This window comes from Chiloscyllium punctatum, chromosome 30 (assembly GCF_047496795.1).
Source record: "Chiloscyllium punctatum isolate Juve2018m chromosome 30, sChiPun1.3, whole genome shotgun sequence".
NCBI classification, from domain to species: Eukaryota; Metazoa; Chordata; class Chondrichthyes; order Orectolobiformes; family Hemiscylliidae; genus Chiloscyllium; species Chiloscyllium punctatum.
The window spans coordinates 51,172,572-51,189,116 of NC_092768.1; the positions used below are offsets into that span (position 1 = coordinate 51,172,572).

A 16,545-nucleotide genomic window follows, 5' to 3' on the forward strand; every position below is an offset into this window, starting at 1 on the left:
GTTGATGGAACACATTCATCTTGGTGTCCAGTTACTAGCGGCGGACCACGTCAGTGTTAGGGTCAGTGTTAGGTCCACTGCTGTTTGTCATTTTTATAAATGACCTGGATGAGGGCATAGAAGAGTGGGTTAGCAAATTTGCGGAGACACTAAGGTAGGTGGAATTGTGGATAGTGATGAAGGATGTAGTAGGTTGCAGGGAGACATAGATAGGATGCAGAGCTGGGCTGAGAGGTGGCAAATTGAATTTAACGTGGACAAGTGTGAGGTGATACACTTTGGATGGAGTAATCGGAATACAAAGTACTGGGCTAATGGTAGGAGTCTAGGGAGTGCACATGAGCAGAGAGATCTCGGTGTCCATGTACACAGATCCCTGAAAGTTGCCACCCAGATTGACAGGGTTGTGAAGAAGGCATACAGTGTTTTGGCCTTTATTAATACAGGGATTGCGTTCCGGAACCAGGAGGTTATGCTGCCGCTGTACAAAGCTCTGGTACGGCCACACTTGGAGTATTGTGTACAGTTCTGGTCACTGCATTATAAGAAGTAAATTGAATCTTTGGAAAGGGTGCAGAGGAGATTTACTTGGATGTTGCCTGGTATGGAGGGAATGCCTTACGAGGAATGGCTGAGGGCCTTGAGGCTGTTCTTGCTAGAGAGAAGAAGGTTGAGAGGTGAATTAATAGAGACGTACTAGATAATCAGAGGGTTAGATAGGGTAGACAGGGAGAGCCTTTTTCCAAGTATGGGGATGGCAAACACGAGGGGACACAGCTTTAAAGTGAGGGGAGATAGGTATAAGACAGATGTCAGAGGTAGTTTCAATACTCAGAGAGTAGTAAGGGTATGGAATGCATTGCCTGCAACGGGAGTAGATTCGCCAAGTTTAAGTTCATTTAAGTCGTCATTGGACAGGCAAATGGACGTACATAGAATAGTGTAGGTGGGATGGATTTCAGATTAGTATGACAGGGCGGCGCAACATCGAGGGCCGAAGGGCCTGTACTGCGCTGTAATGTTCTATGTTCTATATGTTCTATGTTCTATGTCACCAGCACACAGTCTTGGACCTTGGAATGTGCTCGTCTGCAACACCCAACCCAAGGACAAGTCTTGGCACTGATCGACTCAGGCCCAGCAAAGATCATTGTTCACCAGATTTTATTGAAGTTAAAGTTAACTTCATTTCACTTTCAAATCTCTGACACGTACAGGAGCAAATCAGCCAGTTACTGGGTGGGTAATCATAAGAGAAATGAAAAACCAGAAAATCATGGGGGAATGCGACAGCTCTGTGGAGAGACAAAGTTAACATTCCAAGTCCAGTGACCCTTCTTCAACACTGATGGGTTTCGATTTGGAGATGGCGGTGTTGGACTGGGGTGTACAAAGTTAAAAATCACACAACGCCAGGTTATAGTCCAACAGGTTTAATTGGAAGTACACTGGCTTTCGGAGTGACGCTCCTTCATCAGGTGATTGTGAAGGGCTCGATCGTAACACAGAATTTATAGCAAAAATTTGCAGTGTGATGTAACTGAAATTATACATTGAAAAATTGATTGTCTGTTAAGCATTTCATCTGTTAGAATACAGTGATAGTTTCACTTCTTTCATGTATAAATCACAAAACCCTTTTTAAAAAAAATTGCATTCTCGGGTTAGCTGTTAACAATGGTGATAGCTAGACAATATGTTGAAATAAAAAGTGAGATAACAGAGTTTTACATAAATTCATGCAGTTCTGAGCTCAAAAACTGCATAAATTTATGTAAAACTCTGTTATCCCACTTTTTAGATTAGAATCAATCTAAACATCGGGGCTAACACCTTCAACATATTGTCTAGCTCTCACCATTGTTAACAGCTAACCCGAGAATGCAACTTTAAAAAAAATGTCTTGTGGTTTACACATGAAAGAAGTGAAACTATCACTGTATTCCGACAGATGAAAGGCTTAACAGACAATCAATTTTTCAATGTATAATTTCAGTTACATCACACTGTAAATGTTTACTATAAATTCTGTGTTACGATCGAGCCCTCCACAATCACCTGATGAAGGAGCGTCGCTCCGAAAGCTAGTGTGCTTCCAATTAAACCTGTTGGACTATAACCTGGTGTTGTGTGATTTTTAACTGATGGGTTTGACATGATTAGATAATGAGGCAGGGTGAGATGAAACAAAAGGGAAAGTCAAGAATTTTGTGGGAGATAAGAAATCAAAGGTGGTGTAGAACACTAGCCAAAAGGACTGGGAGTGGTTGCGGATTTCTCAGGTTACTGGATAGATGATGAGTGATGCCAAAACCAAGGGTTCAATTCCTGCACTGGCTGAGGTTACCCTGAAGGTTTCTCTTTCTTATCCTCCCCTGAGGTGCGATGACATTCTGATTAAACCCTAGTGATTGAATGGTGAATGTGATTTATTGGTGAAAATGGCTGGTAAGCTGTGGGAGACACTTTGAAACGTATCATTGATTCTTAAATGTGAATGCAATTTGGTGCTGAGAGTCAGGGCGACTGTCCAATCTGGCCGTTATCCCTAATACTGAGGAGAATAGGCTAAAGCTATTCATTGGCTCACTTCTCAGGGCAATGCTTTGACTGATCCTGTGTATAAATGAACTTAATCAAAACGGAAAGAACTGTGGATGCTGTAAATAGAAATTGCTGGTAAAGCACAGCAGGCCTGACAGCATCTGTGGAGAGAAATCAGAGTTAACGTTTTGGATTGAGTGATCTTTCCTCACAACTGAATGAACTTGTGCACGGTATTTGTTAGACCACAGCTGGAGGGTGGTGTACAGTTGTGGGTGCCACACTGTAGGAAGGATGTGAATACAGTGTAGAGGGAGGACAGAAGAGGTCTATGCGCATGTCTCCAGGGATGAGAAACTTCAGCAATGAGGCTAGATTGAAGGAGTTGGGAGTTTTCTTCATGGAGAGACGAAAGCTGATTGGAGGCTTGATCGAGGTTTTCAAAACCATGGGTGTGATGGACCGAGTGGGGAAGAGAAACTGTTCCTCCTCATTAAAAGGAACATGAACACGGGGACTTAGATTTAAGGTTATATACAAATGAAGCAAAGCTGATGTGAGAAATGAAGGTTTTCCCACAGCAAGGAGTTAGGGTATGGGATGCACTGACTGGAAATGTGGAGGAGTCAGGTTTGACGAAGATATTCGAGAGGGCATCGATGAGTTATTTGAAGAGAAATGGTATGCAGGGATATGGGAAGAGGGCACTTGGTAATCGTGCTCATTTAATGAGTTGGTGCAGAGACACAATGGGCAAAATGGCTTCCTTCTGTGCCATAACAATCATGCGATTCTGTGAAAATAGAGTCAACTTGTCTGGTTTAAAATATAAACAAAGCTTGGTTGTTAACTGCCAGTCATTATTAACAGGTGTATTCTTCATGGCAACACCTCTATCAATCAGAGTCCAATGGCCAACCAATCAGCACTGTCCTCTCAGTCAGTGTAGCTAGGAGCTTGATCTTCGAATTGGTCCTGATGAGTTTGAGTCGAAGAGTTCTGACACAATGCTTCTTTTTCCAGCAATACTCACGTTCAGTACCACCAGGCGGTTAGTTATATCGAACACTGTAAACGAGTGGAATACTTTGACCTTGAGAACATCACCCAAGTCAGTCCTGTCTTGGCTCAACTACTGCTGAAGCCTTCATTTCGCGACCTCTGCACCTGACTATTCCCGCTGGCCTACCTCATACTACCCTCTGTCACCTGGAGGTAATCCGAAACTCTGCTTCCCGTGTCCTAACTTGCAGGAGATCCCAATTCCCAATGCCCCCTGTACTTGATTATCTGCAATACAGCTCCCTCCCTCCTGGCGTAGGAAAAGAATCCCTACAGTGGGGAAACAGGCCCTTCGGCCGCACGATTCCACACCGACCCTCTGAAGAGTATGCCACCCAAACCCATTCCTCTACCCTATTATTCTATATTTACCCCTGACTAATGCACCTCACCTACACAACTCTGAACACTATGGGGAAATTTAGCATGGCCAATTCACCTGACCTGCACATCTTTGGACAGCGGGAGGAAACCGGAGCACTCGGAGGAAACCCACGCAGACACAGGGAGAATATGCAAACTCCACACAGACAGTCGCCTGAGGTGGGAATTGAACCCGGGTCCTTGGCGCTGTGAGGCAGCAGTGCTAACCACTGAGCCACTGTGCTGCCCCAGATTTTAAAATTCTCTTCCTTGTTTTCCAAATCCGGGATGCGGAGGTGAGGGAGACAATGTCAGTAACATGGAGAACAGGCTTAACAATAACAATTTTGGCAGTTATCGAACTTGGCATTAACACCACAAGGATGATGAAGAATTCAAAGCAGAAAATGAGGTGTTGCTCCTCAAGTTGAGTTGTGTTTCATTGTGACAATGCAGCAGGGCCAGGATACAAGATGGCGGCTGATAGGTGCTAATAACTGGGGGCATTAGCGGCACCAAGCAGCAGTGACACAGTCATGGCCAGGCTGGACAACTGTTTCCTGTTGGTGGACTGTATCCATGACAGACGTGGAGGTGGTGAAGGGTTGGGGATGGTTTATCCATCACATCCCTGAGGAGGAATGCGAGGATGGTTCTATTCCACAGGGGATTTGATTGGGGCCTGGCCCCACACTGGCCAGGATCAATGGCTGGCACCAGCTGGGGCAGAGTGGCCTCAGGAACGGCGTCGGCGGTGGAGGATCCCAGAACCAAGATGCAGTGAGATATCCAGCAGTGGCAGGATGAGCATCAAGTAAGGAACAAGGAAAGGGAAAGGCCGGAATGGGGTATGTGAGGAGTGAGGTTTGTGTGGAATGGGGGATGTGAGGAGTGGGGGATGTGAGGAGTGGGGGATGTGAGGAGTGGTGTTTGTGAGGAGTGGGGAGTGTGAGGAGTGGGGATTTGAGGAGTGGGGATGTGAGTAGTGGGGGATGTGAGGAGTGGGAGTTATGAGGAGTGGGCGTTATGAGGAGTGGGAGATGTGTGGAGTGGGAGATATGAGGAATGTGGGTGTGTGAGGAGTGGGAGATGTGAGAAATAGGGGTGAGTGAGGAATGGGGGAAGTGAGGAGTGTGGTGTGTGAGGAGTGGGGTGTATGAGGAGTGGGCGATGTGAGGAGTGGGGGATGTGAGGAGTGGGGTGTGTGAGGAGTAGGGGGTGTGAGGAGTGGGCGATTTGAGGAGTGGGGGTTTGAGGAGTGGGGTGTGTGAGGAGTGGGGTGTGTGAGGAGTGGGGGGTGTGAGGAGTGGGCGATGTGAGGAGTGGGGGGTGTGAGGTGTGGGGGAATGTGAGGAGTGGGCGATGTGAGGAGTGGGGTGTGTGAGGAATGGGCGATGTGAGGAGTGGGGGGTGTGAGGAGTGGGGTGTATGAGGAGTGGAGGATGTGAGGAGTGGGGTGTGTGAGGAGTGAGGGGTGTGAGGAGTGGTATGTGTGAGGGTTGCAGATAGCTGGGCGATCGGGAACGGAACCATTGAATACTTGGAAAAAAACAACTCCCAGTTTTGGAGTTAATTTCAACAGAGTTCCAAATGGTGTCAGAGAGCGGCAACTCTGCAAATAGTAAACAAAACAACACTTTTCACTGTATTTTGGTCCATCTGATCGTAAATCAAGAACACGTCAGCATGAGAGCAAAGCAGAGTAATGGAACAAGGCAGTGTAATGGAACAAGGCAGTGTAATGAAACAAAGTTAAAAATCACACAACTCCAGGTTATAGTCCAACAGGTTTAATTGGACGCACACTAGCTTTCGGAGCGACGCTCCTTCATCAGGTGATTACTGATGTGCTTCCAATTAAGCCTGTTGGACTATAACCTGGTGTTGTGTGATTTTTAACTTTTTACACCCCAGTCCAACACCGGCATCTCCAAATCATGATTGATTTGCTTTTGATTTCCTCAAATCGGCTGCCTATTCAGACTGCTGCCATGCTTCCTGTATTTAGTTGGTTGCATCTGCAAAACCTCTCGGCAGGCAGTTGATAGATTACCATCAGATTGTGAATTCTTCCTTCATGACATTAGACCTACAAACTGGTTTCACTCGTGGCAGATTGTAATCAGTTTAGTTCCGCTTTAGCCAAGGAAAGAAAGACTGGTATTGGAGGCAGTCAGCTGGTCCTGGGTGGGGAGGGACTGTTGGATGAGGAGAGGTTGAGTAGATTGGAATCGAAGTAAAAACAATGATTGCAGATGCTGGAAACCAGATTCTGGATTAGTGGTGCTGGAAGAGCACAGCAGTTCAGGCAGCATCCAAGTAGCTTCGAAATTGACGTTCCGGGCAAAAGCCCTTCATCAGGAATAAAGGCAGTGAGCCTGAAGCGTGGAGAGATAAGCTAGAGGAGGGTGGCGGTGGGGAGAAAGTAGCATAGAGTACAATGGGTGAGTGGGGTAGGGGATGAAGGTGATAGGTCAGGGAGGAGAGGGTGGAGTGGATAGGTGGAAAAGGAGATAGGCAGGTAGGACAAGTCCGGACAAGTCATGGGGACAGTTACTGAGCTGGAAGTTATAACTAGGGTGAGGTGGGGGAAGGGGAAATGAGGGAACTGTTGAAGTCCACATTGATGCCCTGGGGTTGAAGTGTTCCGAGGCGGAAGATGAGGCGTTCTTCCTCAAGGCGTCTGGTGGTGAGGGAGCGGCGGTGAAGGAGGCCCAGGACCTCCATGTCCTTGGCAGAGTGGGAGGGGGAGTTGAAATGTTGGGCCACGGGACGGTTTGGTTGATTGGCGCCGGTGTCCCGGAGATGTTCCCTAAAGCGCTCTGCTAGAAGGCGCCCAGTCTCCACATTGTAGAGGACACCACATCGGGAGCAATGGATACAATAAATGATATTAGTGGATGTGCAAGTAAAACTTTGATGGATGTGGAAGGCTCCTTTAGGGCCTTGGATAGAGGTGAGGGAGGAGGTGTGGGCACAGGTTTTACAGTTCCTGCAGTGGCAGGGGAAAGTACCAGGATGGGAGGGTGGGTTATAGGTGGGTGTGGACCTGACCAGGTAGTCACGGAGGGAACGGTCTTTGCGGAAGGCAGAAAGGGGTGGGGAGGGAAATATATCTCTGGTGGTGGGGTCTTTTTGGAGGTGGCGGAAATGTCGGCGGATGATTTGGTTTATGCAAAGGTTGGTAGGGTGGAAGGTGAGCACCAGGGGCGTTCTGTCCTTGTTACGGTTGGAGGGGTGGGGTCTGAGGGCGGAGGTGCGGGATGTAGACGAGATGCGTTGGAGGGCATCTTTAACCACGTGGGAAGGGAAATTGCGGTCTCTGAAGAAGAAGGCCAACTGGTGTGTTCTGTGGTGGAACTGGTCCTCCTGGGAGCAGATACAGCAGAGGCGGAGGAATTGGGAATACGGGATGGCATTTTTGCAAGAGGTAGGGTGGGAAGAGGTGTAATCCAGGTAGCTGTGAGAGTCAGTGGGTTTGTAAAAAATGTCAGTGTCAAGTCAATCGAACTTGGATGCTGCCTGAACTGCTGTGCTCTTCCAGCACCACTAACCTAGATTGGAATCGATTCTGGAGTAGGGTGCTGGAAAAGCATAGCAGTTCAGGCAGCATCCGAGGAACAGGAAAATCGACATTTCGGGCAAAAGCTTTTACCTAGAATCGAATTGAGAATTATGAGAGGCTACCTTATTAAAACACACAAGGTTCTTGGAGGATTGTACAGACTAGATGTGCAAAGGTTGTTTCCCAGTGTGGAACATCTAGGACCAGAGGGCATCATCTCAGAATAAGAAGTCGCACATTTAAGGCAGAGATGAGGAGGAATTTCTTCTCTCAGTGCAGAGCGAATCTGCAGATTCACTGCAGAGGACTGTCAAGGCTGGGTAAAGTATATTCAAAGCTGAGGTAGACAGATTTTTTAATCAGGAGGAGAATCGGGATTTTGAGGATTAGGCAGGCAAGTGGGGTTGAAGATGATTAGATCAGCCATGATCTCATTGAATGGTGGAGTAGACTCAATGGGCTGAATGGCTTCCCCCTGCCACCCTGTTTTGACTTTTGGAGTAACAGACTTTTGGAGGGGTGGCATGGTGGCTCAGTTGTTAGCACTGCTCTCTCACAACAGCAGGGACCCAGGTTTGATTCTCGCCTCAAACGTCTGTGTAGTGTTTGCACATTCTCCCCGTGTCTGTGTGGGTTTCTTCTGGGTGCTCCAGTTTCCTCCCACAATCTTAAGACGTACAGGTCAGATGGATTGCCCATAGTGTTCAGGGATGTGTAGGTTGGCTGCATTGGTCAGGGGTAAATATCACGCAGGGGAATGGGTCTGGGTGGGTTACTCTTTGGAGGGTCGGTGTGGACTTGTTGGGCTGAAGGGCCTATTTTCATATTGAAGGGATTCTATGATACGATGGTATTGGATTATCCATACATTAACATTTAGGAAGTCATTCTTTTACTAGTATGAATCTTGAATGGGGGCATCAGGACAAGCTGTTTTTAATCCCCTGCTCTCTGTGGCTTTTCTTGCTGTGAAAGGGGGTGTGGTTGTCACAACGTTCTCAGTTGTAGAAATTTTCAAAGCCCTAGATCTTGCACTTTCAGTTTTAGGCTGTTTTTCTTCACGGTAGCCAATAGTCTGTCAGTTGTGGTTAACTGGCAGTCTGAAATCAACAACAATCCAAAACACCCCAACTTTACCCCTGAGCCTGTCGTGGTGATTCCCTCCTAAATATATGCTGCTGAAGCTGCTTTTGGGAAAATGACACTGTCTCACGAGTTATTAACTCAGATCGTGCCAGTCAGACCCCAGAATGAATCCTGACTTGATAGATCATAACTTCTGGTTTTCCAGTTTGGTTGCGAAAGTGGTCCGTTATGAACAGATTCACATGAAGTTGTCAAAGTCCTTTTTACACAAGAACAACACTTTATCACCTGAAAGAAAGGAAAAGCTATCTATAAACGCATACATGTAAGCATATCTGGAAAGATCTGAACATAAGGAGCAAGAAACCTTTTCAACCCTTCCCTCAGCAAGATCATTTACAGATACTCAATCCCAGTGAAATGTCACTCCTATCTAAACTCTTTAAACCCATAAAACAGAGAAGCAGAAATAGACCATTCATCCCATTGAGTCTGCTCCTGCAGGCAATGAGATCACGGCTGATCTGATCATCCTCAACACCACTTTCCTGCCTTTTCACCCTAACAATTGATCCCCTTGCAAATTAAAAAAAAAGCTCTCCATCTCAGCCTTGAATATATTTTATGACCTGGCCTTGACAGTTCTCTGCAGTAAAGGATTCCACAGATTCACTAACCCTCACAGAGAGGCAATTCCTTCTCATCTCTGTCTTAATTGTGCAACCTTTTATTTTGAGATGATGCCCTCTGGTCCAAGACTCCCTCCAATGGGAAACCCCCCTCTCCCCACCTCTCCAGTCAAGTTCCCTAAGAATCCTGTGTGTTTCAATAATGTGACTCTCATTCTTCTAGATGCCAATGAGTCCACACCCAGTCTACTCAACCTCTCCTCGTAAGACAGACCCTCCATACCCAGAATTCATCAGAGTGAACATTCTTCAATTAGATTAGATTACTTACATTGTGGAAACAGGCCCTTCAGCCAAACAAGTCCACACCGACCCTCTGAAGAGCAACCCACCCAGACCCATTCTCCTACATTTACCCTTCACCTAACACTACAGGCAATTTAGCATGGCCAATTCACCTAACCTGCACATTTTTGGACTGTGGGAGGAAACCAGAGCACCCGGAGGAAACTCATGCAGACACAGAGAGATTGTGAAAACTCCACACAGACAGTTGCCTGAGGTGGGAATTGAACCTGGGTGTCTGGCGCTGTGAGGAAGCAGTGCTGACCACTGTGTCACCGTGCCACCTGCCTCCGATACCCATTAATCTTTTCTTGATTAAGGGGACCAAAACTGTTGACAGTACCCCAGCTGTGGTCTGACTGGTGCCTTTTTATACACCATTCCCTTTAAAGAAAGGCCAACATTCCATTAGTCTTCTGTATTACCCACTGACACTGGATATTCACTTTATGCGATTCGTAGGTGTGGACTCACAAATCCCTCTTCTTTCTCCATTTAAATAATAGTCAGCTCCTTCAGTCTTCCCGCTAAAGTGCATAAGCCTCATTTTCCCACATAATATTCCATCTGCTCCGTTTTTACCGACTTGTTTAACCCCCTGTCGACTGACCACTTGTCTTCCACCTACGTTCCTGTCAGCCGCAAACTTGACAATGGCTATGTTCACTTTCCTCATCCGAGTCGTTAATATAGGTTTTAAATAACATAAAATTGTAGGCTCAACAGTAATCCCTGTGGCACACATGTTGCCAAGTCTGATAATTCCTCCCCCACTTCCCCCATCCCTCCACCCTACGTTATCCCCCCACCCCCACACCCCCTGCCTACCCTACCTCAACTGTCTGTATTCTATTAGTTAGCCAATCATCTACCCATGCTATTACATCAATCCCAATACCTTGGGCTGTAACCTAATGTGAGCCACCTTACAAAAGCCTTCTGAAAATTCAAATCCATTACTCCTCTGCTTCCCCCGTACACGTCCTACTTGTTACCTCCTCACAGAATTCGAATACATTTATCAGAATTTCTTCCTTTACTCACTCTCTCCAGTTTCCTGTCTTGGGGCCCTGAAACAGTTTTATGACATCTTTGCTTCGATGGTTGGAACTTGCTTTCAGTTCCAACAGCTTTAAAACCTCGACACACACTTCTCCTCATCGGAGAGTCTAACTTGAGACGATATCGTCTCAGAACTAATGAGTGCCAAATTCAAGACTGAGATAGGGAGGAATTTCTTGTCTTAGAAGGGTGAGAGTCTTTGGAAACCCCTGCTGCAGAGAGAGCGTGGGGGCAGATTCCTTGTGTATATTTAAAGCTGAAATAGATATATTCCTGATTAATCAGGGTATCGAGGATTACTGGAAAACCACAGGAACGTTGCCAGACGAAATATCAGATGAACCATGTTAAGGCCCGAGCTCGCTGCAGATCATCCTGTGTCCAAAGGGGGCGGCAGAGGGTCTCTCTCTCTCTCTCTCTCTGCATGGAGACTGGAAACAAACCTGATTCCATAGACTCTACCCGGCAACACCTGACGTCATAGATCCACTCTTTATTATGATTGGTCTTCATGAACAGCATTGATAGGCAGTGTGTGTCAGAATGAGTGTGAGCTGCTCACACCGAGGGAGGGGAGAGTGAGAGTGTCAGGGTGTGTGTGTGAGCTGCTCAAATTGTGAGGGAGGGCACATTGAATGTGAACTGCTCACACTGTGATGGAGGGGACAGTGAGTGTGAGCTGCTCATGCTGTGAGGAAGGGAATAGTGAGTGTGTCAGGGTGAGTGTGAGCTGCTCACACTGTGAGGGAGGGGGCAGTGAGTTCTGTGAGTGAGCTGCTCACACTATGAGGGAGGAACAGTGTCTTGTCAGGGTGAGTGTGAACCTCACACTGTGAAAGAGGGGACAGTGTCTGTTATCAGGGTAAGTGTGAGCTGCTCACACTGTGATAGAGGGGACAGAGTCTGTTATGAGGGTAGGTGTGAGCTGCTCACACTGTGATGGAGGAGACAGTGTCTGTTATCAGGGTGAGTGTGAGCTGCTCACACTGTAATGGAGGTAGCAGTGTGTTGTCAGGGTGAGTGTAAGCAACACACACTGTGAGAGTCATAGAGGTGTACTGCATGGAAACAGACCCTTCGGTACAACCCGTCCATGCCGACCAGATATCCCTTCCCAATCTAGTCCGACCTGCCAGCACCTGGCCCACATCCCTCCAAACCCTTCCTATTCATCTACCCATCCAAATGCCTCTTAAATGTTGCAATTGTACCAGCCTCCACCACATCCTCTGGCAGCTCATGACATCTTTGCTTTGATGGTTTGAACTTGCTTTCAGTTCCAACAGCTTTAAAACCTCGACACACAATTCTCCTCATCAGAGAGTCTAACTTGAGAGGATATAGTCTCAGAACTATACCACCCTCTGTATAAAAAAGTTGTCCCTTAGGTCTCTTTTATATCTTTCCCCTCTCACCCTAAACCTATGCACTCTAGTTCTGGACTCCCCAATCCCAGGGAAAAGACTTTGCCTATTTATCCTATCCATGCTCCTCATAATTTTGTAAACCTCTATAAAGTCACCCCTCAGCATCCGACGCTCCAGGGAAAACAGTCCGAGCCTGTTCAGCCTCTCCCTATAGTTCAAATTCTCCAACCCTGGCAATATCCTTGTAAATCTTTTCTGATCCTTTTCAAGTATCACAACATCTTTCCGATAGGAAGGAGACCAGAATTGCACGCAATATTCCAACAGTGGCCTAACCAATGTCCTGTACAGCCGCAACATGACCTCCCAACTCCTGTACTCAATACTCTGACCAATAAAGGAAAGCATAACAAACGCCTTCTTCACGACCCTATCTACCTGCGACTTCACTTTCAAGGAGCTATGAACCTGCACTCCAAGGTCTCTTTGTTCAGCAACACTCCCTAGGACCTTACCATTAAATGTATAAGTCCTGCTAAGATTTGCTTTCCCAAAATGCAGCACCTTGCATTTATCTGAATTAAACTCCATCTGCCACTTCTCAGCCCATTGGCTCATCTGGTCCAGATCCTGTTGTAATCTGAGGTAACCCTCTTCGCCGTCCACTCACCTACAACTTTGGTGTCATCTGCAAACTTACTAACTGTACTCTTATGCTTGCATCCAAATCATTTATGTAAATGACAAAATTTAAAGGGTCCAGCACCGATCCTTGTGGCACTCCACTGGTCACAGGCCTCCAGTCTGAAAAACAACCCTCCACCACTACCACCCTCTCTCTTCTACCTTTGAGCCAGTTCTGTATCCAAATGGCTAGTTCTGCCTGTATTCCATGAGATCTAACATTGCAAATCAGTCTCATGGGGAACCTTGTCGAACGCCTTACTGAATTCCATAGAGATCACATCTACTGCTCTGCCCTCATCAATCCTCTTTGTTACTTTTTCAAAAAACTCAATCAAGTTTGTTAGACATGATTTCCCACGCACAAAGCTATGTTGACTATCCTTAATCAGTCCTTGCCTTTCCAAATTCATGTATATCCTGTCCCTCAGGATTCCCTCCAACAACTTGCCCATCACCGGTGTCAGGCTCACTGGTCTATCGTTCCCTAGCTTGTCTTTACCACTCTTCTTAAACACTGGCACCACTTTTGCCAACCTCCAGTCTTCCAGCACCTCACCTGTGACTATCGATGATACAAATATCTCAGCAAAAGGCCCAGCAATCACTTCTCTGGCTTCCCACAGAGATCTCGGGTACACCCTGATCAGGTGGATTTATCCACCTTTACCCTTTTCAAGACATCCAGCATTTCCTCCTTGAGAGTGGGACAGTGTGTTAGGTGAGTGTGAGCTGCTCAGATGTCCCCCCAAATAAAGTTCTGAGTATTTCCATAGCATTACACAGTATGGGAGCAATCCATTCGGACCAAGCTGTTTATGCTGATCCGTTTTCCTAAATAGCTCCATTTGCCTCGAAACCTTCCCTATCCATGTGTTCCAAAAAGCCTTTTAAATGTTGGAAAGGTAGGGATTTTCTGAGACTGTGCCCTATACTGATTGGCAGTCAGAGCAGGAATAAGGAAGAGGGAGTTTGAGAGAAGGGGAAATTGTGTGATCAAATAAAAGGAGGAATATGTGAGAGAGTAAGAGTGTGATTAACACAGAAAGGCAAGAGAAGTTGTGCATGTGACGTAAAGGTTTCAGAATGAGGTGTAGTGAGGAGAGACTGAGAAACATGGAGAAAGAACCACAAGCTGACATAACAGGTTGGATACCAAAAATGTGGTAAGAGAGGTCTGAAGGGAGCGAAGGTTGAAGAGTTAAACAGCATCAAGAGAGAACAGAGTCGAAAATGTGGTGCTGAAAAAGCACAGCAGGTCAGGCAGCATCTGAGGAGCAGGAGAATCGACGTTTCCAGTTTTGCCAGGGCTCCTTGATGCCACACTCAGTCAAGTGTGACCATGATGTCAAGTGTAGTTCATACTAACTTCACCTTTGAGTTCTGCAGCATGAGGGATGTGATCAGGAGACTAGTTGCTGCATTGAAGACTTCAGATTGGGGCTGAGGTAGAAGGAGAAGTAGATTGGTTGTGGAAATGGAAGCAAAGGGTGGAGATTGTTTGGAGGCATGGAGGAGTGAAGTGGGCGGGGCCTGGTGTGCTGGGCTGGTGATGGGGAGTACAGGAACTGAGGCAATAGGCAGTGTTGGTGCTGTCCATTTGTGTTGCTTTCTCAGGCTGTTGTCCTTCCAGATCTCTGAGTTCACATATCAATCATGCCCTGGAGAGGGATCTCTGACAGCGTCCATTCTAAAGCAGGGAAGACAGGGCCAGCTTAAGCTGAGAGTTCAGCCAGGTCCCACTAATGGATGAGGACAACACCAGACATGACCTTTCAATAAAGGATGAACACAGAAACATAACACTGTTTCCCCCATAAGGCTGGAAATGTCCCCAAGGCTCCTGTCCCCATCAATGTGTACCCGGCCTATGGGGTGTGTGATCACCCTGAGCGCCGTGACGAATCTCTTCTCAACAAATACCGAGGATTTACCAGAGAAAGTGAAATTAATTTGTGGTTGTGAGAAATTCCCCTGTGTCCTTAGTGCTTGCTGTTGATGTTATTTGATGTTAATCTTGATGGTGTTGGATTGGGAAATGGAGCCTGAGATGCAGGGTCTCCCTGTTTAAACCGGACACTCTTTCTTCAGGTATGTTTTTCCCCAGCAAGACCAGAAAGCACGGCTGTCACCAATAAGCAGCCACTGACATGGACACACAGCATGGACATTCAGGATTTTCATAGAATCCCAACAGTGTGGAAACAGCCCTTGGGCTCAAGAAGTCCAAAGAGTTATCCTCCCAGATCCATTCCCCTACATTTATCCTGACTAATGCACCCAACCTACACATCCCTGAATACTATGGGCAATTTAACATGGCCAATTCACCTAACCTACACATCCCTGAACACTATGGGCAATGTAGCATGGCCAATTCATCTAAGCTGCACATCTGTGGATTGTGTGGCGAAGCCGGGGCACCCAGAGGACACCCATGCAGACACAGGGAGCATGTGCAAACTCGAAACTCCTTTTTAATTCAAATCAAATAGGAAAAGGCAAAAAGAAAGATTATAGACAACAGAGGAAGTAAAATGTGGATTAATGTGATTGGGAAACCGAATGAGCTTTATTGTCACGTACTCAGGTGAGCACAGTAAGAGGTTTGCATGTCTCAGGCACATTTCAGGTACTGTACAAGGTACATAATCTTCAGAACAAATTGTTCAGAAAGAATAATTAGAAAACTAAAGAAATAAAAAGATCAGCATAACCGCTCGTAGGAATAAATTAGAAAATAGGGAAATAAGAAGTTCAGTCCTTCCAGTCCAGGCTATGGAGGCACCTAGCGTCCAGTCTATACCAGGCCTTACCTCCTGTCCATGCCAGGTTTTACCTCCAGTCCAGGCTATGTTTCACTTTAAGGTCCTGGAGGTGGGCTGGCCACTCTGGAATCATCTCAAGGCCAGAAGTTCACAATGAGGCCATGCTGGGCCAGGCTGGGCATCCAGTGGATGCAGAGATAACCACCCTAGGCTGGGAGACCACACGTCAGGGTGGAACACTACCACACCGAGCTGGAAGACTACCACACTAGGCCGGGTGACTGCTGAACAGGGAGAATGCCACACCTGACTGGGAGACCTCCACAGCAGGCCGGGAGACCTCTGTGTCGTTGTACACCAGCCACTGAAAGTGAATGCAAGTGGAGAAGGTTGTGAAGAAGGCAAACGTTACGTTCGCCTTCATAACGAGAGGATTGGAGTACAGGAGCAAGGCTGTGGTGAGACCATATCTGGAGCATTGTGTGACATTTTGATGTCTTTGTCTGAGGAAGGATGTTCTGGCAATGGGTGGAGTACAGCAAGTGTTTTCCAGACTGGGGTGGCAGTGTGACTGGGTGACTCAGGTTAAGGCCAAGAGTTTAAAGGTACAGAGTAAGCCACTTTGGACTGAGGGAACTAGAAATATCTTCACCCAGAGAATGGTGAGTCTGTGGAATTCCCGACTGCACAAAGCAAAAACAGCCCAAAAACATTGAATGTTTTCAAGTTGGAATTCGATACAGTTCCTCGAGCTATGAGGATAAAGGGTATGGGGTTGAAAGTGGGAACTGGGTACCCAGTTGGATGATCAGCCATGATCCGAGTGAATGGGGGAGCAGATTCAAATGGCCTGCTCCTGCTCCTATTCTGTATGTTGCAGTGATACACAGAAGTGCTACACTGTCCCAGTGACAATGTCAAAAGTGGCATAGCTCTCAAAATCTTGTCTGTCAGAGAGAGAGAGAGATGAGCGAGAGAGGCTATTTGAAAGAGGGCGGATCAGGACAGTGGACAAGACTTTTTTAAAATTAATTTACAGGATGGGGGTATCACTGGCAGGGGCAGCATTT

The 16,545-nt window shown here is 46.7% G+C and overlaps 1 protein-coding gene across 1 annotated transcript in view; it reads right to left on the bottom strand.

Moving 5' to 3' along the window:
- LOC140455602 (proteasome subunit beta type-5-like) overlaps positions 1-10,270 on the bottom strand; it is a 97,963-nt gene extending 87,693 nt beyond the window's left edge. Inside the window, 1 exon segment of the mRNA XM_072550516.1 lies at positions 10,177-10,270. Within this exon segment, the coding sequence (XP_072406617.1) occupies positions 10,177-10,270 (94 nt within the window).
- Between the last annotated feature and the right edge of the window lie 6,275 nt (positions 10,271-16,545).